Here is a 12147-nt window from a genome sequence, read left to right as displayed (position 1 = left end):
GATATTGAACATTTTTCCGTATATTTGTTGATCAATTGTAAATATTCTCCTGAGAAGTGTCTATTCAGTTCCTTAGCCCATTTATTGATTGGGTTGTTTTGTTTGTTTGTTTGTTTGTTTTGGTGTTAAGTTTTTTGAGTTGTTTATATATCCTGGAGATTAGTGCTTGATCTGATGTGCATGTGGCAAAAATTTGCTCCCCAAATGTAGGGTCTCTCTTCACCTCATTGTTTCCTTTGCTGAGAAGAAGCTTTTTGTTTGAATCCATCCCATTTATTGATTCTTGATTTTATTTCTTGCACTTTAGGAGTCTTGTTAAGGAAATCAGGGTCTAATCCAACATGATGAAAATTTGGACCTACATTTTCTTATTGTAGGCATAGGGTCTCTGGTCTAATTCCTAGGTCCTTGATCCACTTTGAGTTGAGATTTTTGTTCATGGTAAGAAATAAGGGGTTAGTTTCATCTTACTGCATATGGATTTTTAGTTCCCTCACCACCATTTGTTGAAGAAACTATCTTTTCTCCAATGTATGTTTTTTTGCACCTTTGTCTAGTATGAGATAACTGTATTTATATGTGTTTGTCTCAGTGTCTTCTATTCTGTACCACTTGTCTACATGTCTATTTTGGTGCCAATACCACACAGATGTTGTTACTATAGCTCTGTAGTATAGTTTAAGGTCTGGTATTGTGATGCCTCTTGCTTCACTCTTCTTGCTAAGGATTGCTTTAAGCCTAATATTCTTGTCAAAATGCAGTGTCTTTTTAGGGTGGAATAGCAGTGAAAGAGATAGAATGATTTTTCTATCCTAATTTTTTAAAACTATCATTCAGTTAAAAAATTGACTTTTTACCTTTTTATGTTAAACTCTAAGAATTTTAAACATGTATAGAATCAAGTAACTACCACCATAACCATATCACAGAACTCTTTTATAACCTCCCCAAAATATTTCATATGATTTCTTTTCTACTTACTTCTTCCACATACTCACAAACCCTGTTAACCACTGATGTGATTTCTGGCCCCATAGTTTTACTTTATCCAGAATGTCCTACAAATGACATGGAACCAAGTTGAGCTTCTCTCACCTAGCTTAAGCCTCTAATATTCATTCAAGTTGTTAGGGCTTAATAAGAATTCCATTGAATGGGTGAATTAGAGTTTTCTATCCATTTATCTTTTAAAGAACATTTCAGTTGTCTCCAGTTTGGGGCAGTTATAATTAGAGTAATGTAAGTATTTTTGCTTCAATTTTTTTAATGAACATCAGGTTAAATTATTTTTATGGTAAATAACCAGTAGTGGGATAATACACATACAGAAAGTACACGTTTAAATTTGCAATAAACGTAGTTTTCCAGAGCAGCTGTATCACTTTTGCATTGCAACCAGCAATGTGCCATCCCATCTCCATGAACATTTAGTATTGCCAACAGGTTTTGGAAATTCATTTTAATAGTTATGTAGTTATATATCATGGTTTTAATTTGCATTTACTAATGACTAATGATGTTGAACATCTTTCCATGGTCATTTTTTTGGCATCCTTATATTCTCTTTGGCAAAGGATCTGTTCATATTTTTTGCCTGTTTTTAAATGAGTTTTTTTTTAATTTCTGTTGAATTTTCAGAGTTCTTTACATGTTCTGAATGTGTGCTTTATCATGTATGTGATTTGCATATATTGACTCCCAGTCTATGACTGCTAATTCTGTAAACCAAACATCCATTAATTGCCATTTTAATGAATTGCTATAAAAGTCTAATAGAAAAGGACCCAAAAGAAACCCTATAATTAAGAAGATAACTTCTAACATGGCAGTTCCATAACAGTTCACAGTTTGAATGTTTTCAGGGAAGTATCCAGTTTTATCACCCAAGAATTATGAAAGGTGTTTGTCACCTCTAAAGTCCTTCCTCAGAAGGTCATGAGCCACCTCTGTGAATTTTTTTCTCAGAAATAGGCCCCTCCTAATGCTCCTATACACATGCATAAACACATACGATTTTTCAATTATATCCTTGTTCAGCACAGAATCTATTGAAAGTGCTCCAATCAATTCACAAAACAAAAAGTAACTTTTGGAATCAAACAGGCACTTAACACAGGACATTTACCCTTCTTAATGAAACTTTAAACAAGAGCAAAGTCTGAATTAAGGGCTTTCACCCTATTTCACTCCTCTTCTAACTACCCACACTGCTCTGCCTTTAGCCATTATTAGGGTCTTTTTCTTTCAGTCTACTTTATCCTTTATGCTTTGAGATTCTTTTATACACTAAATATGAATATTTATTTTTTATCTCAAGCCAAGATTTACCTTCTTAATTCTATGTTATAGAGAACACCACCCAAATTCCTACTCCTTGATACATGGTGGCTGAGAAGCAATTTTACTTTAAGTATCATTCTTCTAAACACTGCCACCATACAACTTATTATCAGATCAAGTCCACTTTTCCTAGTAGAAAAAAAAAACATGCATTTAAATACTATCTTAGCCAGTCATTAGTCCCATGGTCTTGGGTAATTTACTTCCCAGAGTCTCCATATCCTCATGCATAATAGGAGATTTTAATAGCCTCATTATGAGGTCCTTCAGAAAATAAATTAGGTAATGTATGTAAAGCACATAGCACATGGCAAGTACTATTTTGGTTTCCTTCATCTTCTGGTGACTTGTTTTTCCATCATCCTTCTACAAGAGTATCTTCAAATATTATTTATCAGTTACGCTTTGTCAGGCATCTCTCCTTAACCAATCCAATCTACTATTTTTCATCACATCTATGATTTGAGATAGATGCACACTATAACAAAAGTTTACTCACTTTGCAATGAATAATCTTATACTATTATAACAAATGTCCACTGCAGTTTGAAACAAGGAACTCACAGATTGACATTTGATAATAAAGGCTATTGCAATTCATTCATCTAAAATCTAAAAATGTGTATGACAAATATAATACCTAAAATTATCATAGAAATGCATCACTAACAACAAAAAATGAAATACTCAAAACAAGCTTCCAAATATTCATGCAAACATAAGTCAGAATTTCTTCCTGTTAGGAAGAAATTTGTAAAAAATGATAATGACTCATTGTTCCTCTTCATTTTCATTTTTCACAAATCCAAAGCTGTATTCAAATAAATTCCTAACAGCCTGCCCATCTAAAGGTTCCAGGACAAGAACAAGGTAAAACATGTCTACTCATGATTACTATGGACAAACATCTGCTAAAGTGAACCAAACAAAGCTGAATTGGTGCTAAGAGGTAAATAGCTACAAAATCAAACCTTGGTGAAAATAACCTGCTTTACATTTTGATCAAGAGTTCAGATTTGCAGACTATTGTGACCTCACAGAACCAAAAAAAAAAAAATGATACTATTTGAAGTGTAGACACTTGTAGTGAAGCAAGGAGTAAGAAATGCATTCTGACCAAATAAATCTTTATTCCCAGTTAGACCTAAGCAACCATCTGTTTTAGAAGTTCATATTGCTTTGGATTTACAACTATTCTTTTGATTGTTTTTCCTTCCTCCCTCCGGATTTCTAACTATTTTCTAACCTTTCTCTTGGAATCTTTATTCCTATTCCTTATACACTACTTCCATTAGGAAATAATCCATCCCCACAACACATGACTTCTTTCAACTCAGTTCATAAAGTCTGACTCTTTTATTTGTTAGTTATTAGTATATTTTCAGCTATTACCTATAAAGGGAAGGTAGACTTACCTGATCAGGCTGCCACACATAGCAAATTGTTCCTTGATCTTTGATTTTCAGGCTAGTCTACAAAATTTTCTACAAGGCTGATGGATTTCTAAAAAAGGGTGTTACTGTTGGGGAGCCAATGTTTGGGAAACATTGATGACAAAGGTACCATTTCCAAATTATTTCAAAATTTTCTGTACATTACAGTCAGATGTGTTTCCAAAGGAAGTATAGTTTAGTTTCACTATTTCAAAAGGAAAGGAGAACAAATCGTCACTACTTCAGTCTGAGAATGGGGCACATTCTACAGACCCAGCAAATTCTCTAAAGACTCAGGAATGCAATTTAAATATTTCTTGCTCTTAGGGACTTCTACAATTTTCTAAGCCAAAATTTTAAATTGCTTCAGGGGAAAGACGTTCAGAACTTTTGAAACTTCAAGAATAATACCCTAAAGACTTAATTATATTGGGTCCATTACTGTATTTTAATTAACCAATCATAAGACTTGAGGACATACATTACCCCTTTCCTAACTTGCTATGTACTGTTGGGGTTCGAGTGTGCAGAGTTTAGCTCCCTCAGGCCTGACAGTGTGCAAGAGCTGTGGCTGTGATTTAGGTCAGCTGAGGCAAACCTCAGTTAGGAGGAGGAAACGTTCCCTTCCCCTTATCGCAAGTCACAAGCTCTGCATGGTTTGGCCAAGAGGAAGAAGCTTCCTGCATACTTGTCCTAGGAACAGTACATTCTAAAGAAACAAATGCATCCTCAGGGGAGTAAATAATGTCTACAAGGAACTTTAGGAGGGTACTTATCAAATAAGCAGGAACGATCTGAAGTTAGCTCTGTGTATCCGCTGAGGCATGTTATCTGGGCAATGTGGGCAAAGTGTTATTGAAGAATTGCTTGCTTTGTTAGAAGAAGAATATAAAAGGAACTTGCAAATAAACCTCAGCATGCAGTTGCAATTGCTGCCTTCGCTCTGCATCCCCTGTGTCCCGGTTATTTCGTGACCCTTACCCAGGGACCTGAACGCACTAGACGTTCACAATGTACTTCTCAGATTCCTGTTCCAAATGCATTCTAATGACTTTGTTCAGACACTATTCATCTTACTATGTCCTACTGGTAAATGGAAGTTACTAAGCTACATTCATTCTTTACTAATTCTTGGTTATTAATAATAATAATTACTTACAAATATTCATGCATTGTTATAAAACTTTATATATATTAATCTACTTAAAGTCATATTTTTGTTTTTGTTTTTGGGTAACAGAGATTGAACTCAGGGGCACTGGACCACCAAGTCAAATCCTCAGCTCTATTTTGTACTTTATTTAGAGACAAGGTCTCACATGAGTTGCTTAGTGCCTCACTTTTCCTGAAGCTGGCTTTGAACTCACAATCCTCCCTGCCTCAGCCTCCCAAGATACTGGGATTATAGACATGTGCCACCATACCAGCTACTTTTAAGTTTCTGTAATTTATAAAAATATCCATCGTGTTCATTTTAACATAATTATCAATGTGGTTCATTTTCTTCTTTCCATCATACTTATTTTTCATTCCTTGTTTTGGATTACAACATTCTCTTTTTTTCATGTTCTACTGGTTGTTGACATTGGCAAGACTATTTTTTTAATTAATTTATCTATTTATGCTATATTTTCATTCCAAAAATAGTTCTCTTCTCTGTCTTTACTTTCATAGTTTGACTGACAGGATCCAACCATTTTGCTCATAGAGATGAAGATCTTTTCTAGTAGGGTGCTCTCTGACACCCTTAAATCCTTCAAACCAAAAGGAAGATGAAACTAAGAGAATAGTTCAACTCCCTAATTTCCATATTAATCTCCAAATTCCCAAATTTTATTGAGATAATATAAAAGTGTTTGGAGTTTATGTATGATTCATCTTTTCAGCCTTATATGATGGAAACTTGAATAGTCTTGATCAATATACCTACTAATGTGCTTATTCATTGATCACTATTAGTACCTCTCCTGTTTTTTGTTCCCAGTCTTGAGGGATATATATATATATATATATATATATATATATATATATATATATATATATATATATTAATTAGAGTACATTTTCAGGGACTTTTTTCAGATTACAGTATAATATCATCAAATATTTCTTTTTATATTTCAGGTAAAAGTATATGACTCAACCATAAATTCTACATCTAAGAATATATTTGGAGAAAATAATATATAATTACATATCATGTACAACATATAGTTAAATCTTATGTACAACTAATGTATAAAATAAATTATAAACATATAAATAATAATTATATACATATGTATATAGATTGTAACTCCTTATTAATTGACACATAGTTATACTATTTGGTAATTTGTACTTACATACATTATTTACACATGGTTTACATATATATTGTTACATGTACATATGGATAAATAAACAGATGTTAGATGAAAAGGATGTTTAAGAAAGATTGCCAAAATCTCAGGGAACTTCCAATCAGAAATTTCCTACCATCTCCAGGTGGCAATATTTATCAAGATCACAAGTGAATACATACAATTTTGACAACAGGTTTACTTTTCAAGATGTACTGGCATTACCTGCAAAGTGATTAACTTACAAATTGATTAATTAAAATATTGCTTGTAATGATAGATGTGGAAACAATTTAAATTTCTATAAGAAAGGAACATAAAAACAGTGGGACACTATTCTACTGTCAAAAGAAATGAGGCTTTTTTCTGTACACTGATAAGGAAAGATATTCAAGAAATAATAGGTAGAAAAGTAACATTAAGAACAATTTATATGGGACTCCATTGTTGGTGTAAGAAAGATTACAGGTATATATGTGTGTATATATTTTTCCCTACACATATCTCTGTAAATATAAAGTTTGTTAATTCCAGAAAAAGAAATGGATAACTTATCAACAGGGATAAGCTGTTTATTTTATATCCTTAAGTGCATCTTAAAATTTTAAAGCCTGTTCAAAATTTTTTTCAATAAATAATATAATCAATAAATATAATCAATATATATAATATAATCAATAATATAATCAATAAATAATACTTAAGCTGAAGAATTCTTGCTTCTAAGATTCATATACTCTCTCCTTTCTTTTTTTCCAATAATACACTGTATCATTACCATAGGACATAATGATATGTTTGAAAATTATTCTAAATTGCAATATCACACACTAAATGGGATTGCTAAACTTTTAATACAGTCACATTCTCAATATAAAGATACTTTGCATATTGTCCCTAGGAGTTCTAGGCCCAGTCCATTTTTAGTCTCATCACCAAGGTCTGGGCTATTTTTTGACCTGACCTAGGGTCTAGTATTCAAATCCATGTCATTTCTTTTCCATTATCTGTTAATGCTTTTATGCCCTAGTAAACAACCTGGAGAAAAATTGCAGCTTAATAACTTTCAATTACTATTCATGTTCTATTCTCAGGTCCAAAGACTCTTTCCTTTTCAGAATCTTTTCTCACTTTACTTTCTAAGGTGTTTCTCTTTTCCTAATTGTATGACATAATTAGTTGCCTCGGGATCACACTAAACCCAACCAGACTTGCCAATTCTAAATCTTCCTATTGTCAATTCTTAACATTCTGCAGACTATTTTATAAAGTTTGCAGTTTCTCAATTTGTCAGACTTTCTGGATTAAGGATAGTTACTTAAGACCACAAAGGGCACTAGAATCACGCAAAGCTCTTTCAATAATGAAGACTATGCATATATCTGTAAAAATCAACTGCCTGCAAAAAATCATTATTTCACAATTTACTTTTATGCTGCCTTAGGCAGAAGTTTCTTCCAAACATTATTTTCCAACATTAAATGTTGGGGAAAAAAAAAAAAACAGCACTTGAACTGGGTTGAATGGCACACAGCTGTATTCCCAGTGACTTGGAAGGTTGAGGGAGGAGGATGACAAAGTGCAGTTAGCCTCAGCAATCTGGAAGGACCCTGTCACAAAATAAAAATAAAATGAGGGCTGGGGATGTGGCTCAAGGGATAGCGCACTCGCCTGGCAGGCGTGCAGCCGTGATTCGATCCTCAGCACCACATACAAAGAAAGATGTTATGTCTGCCGAAAACTAAAAAAAAATATATATATATATATATTAAAAAATTCTCTCTCTCTCTCTCTCTCTCTCTCTTGCTTTAAAAAACAATTTTAAAACAACATAAAATAAAATGAACTAGTAATGTAGCTCAATGGTAAAGCAACTTTGGGTTAAATTAAATATAGATTGCCAAATAAATAGCATGTTAGCATGTGGTGACCTAAGAAAATTTGTAGATTGATGTAAAACTGCAATAGAAGCTCTCCAATAGAAAATATGAGTGAAGCATTTGGGGATTTTCTCTGTGGCTTTTTTTCACAATAGAGGGCTTTGTTTATTTTTAATGATTTGATGAATTGTTGCCTATGAAATAATATATGTATGCAAAAAAAAGAACATAAAAAGGTACACAATTTTCTACCTTGATACTGCAAAAAAAATTCAGAATATGAAGAATCTGTTCAAAAAGTTTGCAAGTACCCATCTCTTGATGGCAGGTGACCTCTCTCTATGTCTTACCTTACTGTCTTGTATAATGAAAATTCTTTATGAGCATCTAATAATTTTAACATGATACACAAAACAGCAAAGATAAAGTAAAAGTAACCAAAATTCCAATGTAATTCTCAAGTTTGAACAATGTCCAATTAGTTCACAGCACAATATATATTCCATTCACTTGCAAATTAATCTTCTGCTCAGTAAATTTTTTAATGCCTCCTTCACATCCTTGTTCCTAAGACTGTAGATTAAAGGATTCATCATGGGAGTCATCACCCCATAGAACATGGATATAAGTTTATCTGTTGCATCCAGACCATCTGAATTAAGTGTGTCTTTAGACTTGGGTTTCATGTACATGAAGAGAATGGTACCATAGAATATTATCACCACAGTCAGGTGCGCTGAGCAGGTAGAGAAGGCTTTGCTTCTCCCTTCAGAGGAACGAATCTTGAGGATGCTGGAAACGATTAATGAGTAAGATATGACAATCAAGAGCAGTGGCATTAAAGTGAACAAAGTTGTGGCCACAAGCATGATGAACTCATTACCTGAGATGTCAGCACAGGCCAACTTCATGACAGCCAGAATTTCACAAGAAAAATGATTGATGACATTATTCCTGCAGAAAGGCAACCGTACCACAAATGCAGTTTGCACTGCAGAGTTGACAACCCCTGAAAGCCAGGAGCTAGCTGCCATGGTCACATAGGAATTCCTGTTCATGATGATGAGATACCTCAGGGGATTGCAGATGGCCACATAGCGGTCAAAGGCCATCATTCCCAGGAGCACACACTCTGTTGTCCCCATGGCCAAGCCAAGGAACATCTGCACTGCACAGCCAGAGAAGGAAATGGTCTTTCTTTCTGAGAGGAAGCTCACCAGAGTGGAAGGAATTGAGGTGCTAGTGTAGCAGATGTCCAGGAAGGAGAGGTTCCCCAGGAAGAAGTACATAGGGGTGTGGAGGCGAGAGTCGAGGATGGAGAGTATGATGAGGGTTCCATTGCCCAGAAGGATGACCACATACAATAATAAGATGAGTACAAAAAAGATTACCTCAAGCCTTGGGTGACCAGAAAGTCCCTTCAGAAAAAACTCCACCAGAATGGTTTGGTTTTCCCATTCCATTTTATCATCTCTCTTTCACCTGTAAGAATTCAAAGAATTTTTTATTTTATTTTTTTTTATAGTAAGGACTTTTCTTCTTCTTTTTTAATTTTTTTATTTGTTTTAATTAGTTATATATGACAGTAGAATGCACTTGTATACTTTGATATATCATATATAGATGAGACATAATTTCTCATTCTTCTGAGTATACATATTGTAGAATCACATTGGTCATACAATTACATACATGCATAAAGTAATAATGTCTGTTTCATTCTACCTTCTTTCTTATCCCCACATCCCTCAAAGAATTTTTTAAATAATATCTTCTTCACTAAGAAAATATCTTCCAACAGGGCAATTCTATAAACTTTTCACTTTGAATGTTTTTACTAAAATACCCATTATGTCACCCAACAATTAGGAATGGTGTTCATCACCTCCAAATCCTTCCACAGAAGGTCATGAGCCACCTCTATGAATTTTTTCTCAAAAATAGCCCCTTCCTAATGCTCCTATACACGTGCATAAACACATACAAATTTCCAGTTATATCCTTGTTCAGCATAGAATCCATTGAAAGAGCTCCAATCAATTCACAAAACAAAAAGTAATTTCTGGAATCAAACAGGCACTTAACACAGGACATTTCCCCTTCTTAATGAAACTTTACACAAGAGCAAAGTCTGAATTAAAGGCTTTCACCCTATTTCACTCCTCTTCTAACTACCCACATCTGCTCTGCCTTTAGCCATTACTAGGATCTTTTCTTTCAGTCTACTTTTCCCTTATTTTCATCCTTTTTACCCTTTATGCTTTGAGATTCTTTTATACACTAAATATGAATATTTATTTTTTATCTCAAGCCAAGATTTACCTTCTTAATTCTATGTTATAGAGAACACCACCCAAATTCCTAATCCTTGATACTTGGTGGCTAAGAAGCAATTTTACTTTAAGTATCATTCTTCTAAACACTGCCACCATACAACTTATTATAATGTCAGGTCCACTTTTCCTAGTAGAAAAAAACATGCATTTAAATACTATCTTAGCCAGTCATTAGTCCCATGGTCTTGGGTAATTTACTTCCCAGAGTCTCCATATTCCCATGCATAACAGGGAGATTTTAATAGCCTCATTATGAGGTCCTTCAGAAAATAAATTAATTAATGTATGTAAAGCACGTAGCACATGGCAGGTACTATTTTGGTTTCCTTCATCTTCTGGTGATTTGTTCTTCCATCATCCTTCTACAAGAGTATCTTTAAAAAAAAGAGAGAGAGAGAGAGACAGAGAAAGAGAGAGAGAATTTCTTAATATTTATTATTTTTTTTAATTTTTCGGCGGACACAACATCTTTGTTTGTATGTGGTTCTGAGGATCAAACCCAGGCCATGCATGCCAGGCAAGCGCGTACCACTTGAGCCACATCTCCAGTCCAAGAGTATCTTCGAATATTATTTATCAGTTACACTTTGTCAGGCATCTCTCCTTAACTAATCCAATCTACTATTTTTCATCACACCTATTATTTGAGATGGATGCACACTATAGCAAATGTTTACTCACTTTGCAATGAATAATCTTATACTATTATAACAAAAGTCCACGGCAGTTTGAAACAAGGAACTCACAGACTGACATTTGATAATAAAGACTATTGCAATTCATTCATCTAAAATCTAAATGTAAATGTAATACAAATATAATATCTAAAATTATCATAGAAATGCATCACTAACAAAAACAAAATGAAATACTCAAAACAAGCTTCCAAATATTCATGCAAACATAAGTCAGAATTTCTTCTTATTAGATAATGACTCATTGTTTCTCTTCATTTTCTTTTTTCACAAATCCAATGATGTATTCAATAACAAGAAATGACACATTCCAAACAAACTGCCCATGTAAAGGTTCTAGGACAGGAACAAGGTAAAACATTGTCTACTCATGATTACTAAGGACAAACATTTGTTAAAGTGAACCCAACAAAGCTGAATTGGTGCTAAGAGGTAAATAGCTACAAAATCAGACCTTGGTGAAAACAACCTGCTTTATATTTTCATCTGGAGTTCAGATCTGCAGACTATTGTGACCTCATAGAACCAAAGAAAATGATACTATTTGAAGTGTAGACATTTGTAGTGAAGCAAGGAGTAGGAAATACATTCTGAATAAATAAATCTTTATTCCCCGTTAGACCTAAGCAACCATCTGTTTTAGAAGTTCATATTGCTTTGGATTTACAACTATTCTTTTGGTTGTTTTTCCTTTGCCCCCTAATTTTCTACCTATTATTTAAGACCTTTCTCTTGGAATCTTTATTCCTATTCCCTACACACTATTTCTAGTAGAAAATAGTCCAGCCTCACAACATATGTGTTCTTTCAACTCAGTTCATAAAGACTGACTCTTTCTTTTATTTGTTAGTTATTAGTATTTTTTCAGCAATTATCTCTAAAGGGATAGTCTTACCTGGTCAGGCTGCCACACATAGTTAAATTTTTCCTTGATCTTTGATTTTCAGGCTAGTCTACAAAATTTTCTATGAGGCTGATGGGTTTCTAAAAAAAAAAAAAAAAAAAAAAAAAAAGTGTTACCTTTGGAGAGCCAGATGTCACAGGACATAGAATTTGGAAAACATTGATGACAAAGTTACCATTTCCAAATTATTTCAAAATTTTCTGTACATTACAGTCAA

At 33.7% G+C, this 12147-nt stretch overlaps 1 protein-coding gene across 2 annotated transcripts; it reads right to left on the bottom strand.

Moving 5' to 3' along the window:
* Positions 1 to 4856: 4856 nt before the first annotated feature.
* LOC143390794 (olfactory receptor 13C9) lies at positions 4857 to 9458 on the bottom strand. Of its 2 annotated transcripts, XM_076843220.2 has the most exons (2): positions 8525 to 9458; positions 4857 to 4897 (listed from the first exon to the last, which is right to left on the bottom strand). In XM_076843220.2, the coding sequence occupies exons 1-2, from the start codon at positions 9456 to 9458 to the stop codon at positions 4857 to 4859; spliced, it is 975 nt and encodes a 324-aa protein (XP_076699335.2). The 2 variants fall into 2 exon arrangements, with proteins under 2 accessions (XP_076699335.2, XP_076699336.2); XM_076843221.2 differs by lacking the exon at positions 4857 to 4897 and having other exon boundaries at positions 8502 to 9458.
* Positions 9459 to 12147: the final 2689 nt, after the last annotated feature.

Source organism: Callospermophilus lateralis, chromosome 2 (genome assembly GCF_048772815.1).
Source record: "Callospermophilus lateralis isolate mCalLat2 chromosome 2, mCalLat2.hap1, whole genome shotgun sequence".
Classification (NCBI taxonomy): domain Eukaryota; kingdom Metazoa; phylum Chordata; class Mammalia; order Rodentia; family Sciuridae; genus Callospermophilus; species Callospermophilus lateralis.
Note: the sequence above shows the minus strand (reverse complement) of the source record. Positions and strands in the feature narration are given on the sequence as shown.

Excerpts from the sequence above, each read along its gene's own strand:
- LOC143390794 (XM_076843220.2), bottom strand. The coding sequence starts at position 9,458 with ATGGAATGGGAAAACCAAACCATTCTGGTGGAGTTTTTTCTGAAGGGA. Across the intron at positions 4,898-8,524 it reads GGCATTAAAAAATTTACTGA|TAAAGAATGAATGTAGCTTA; the intron begins GCAGAAGATTAA and ends ACCAAGAATTAG.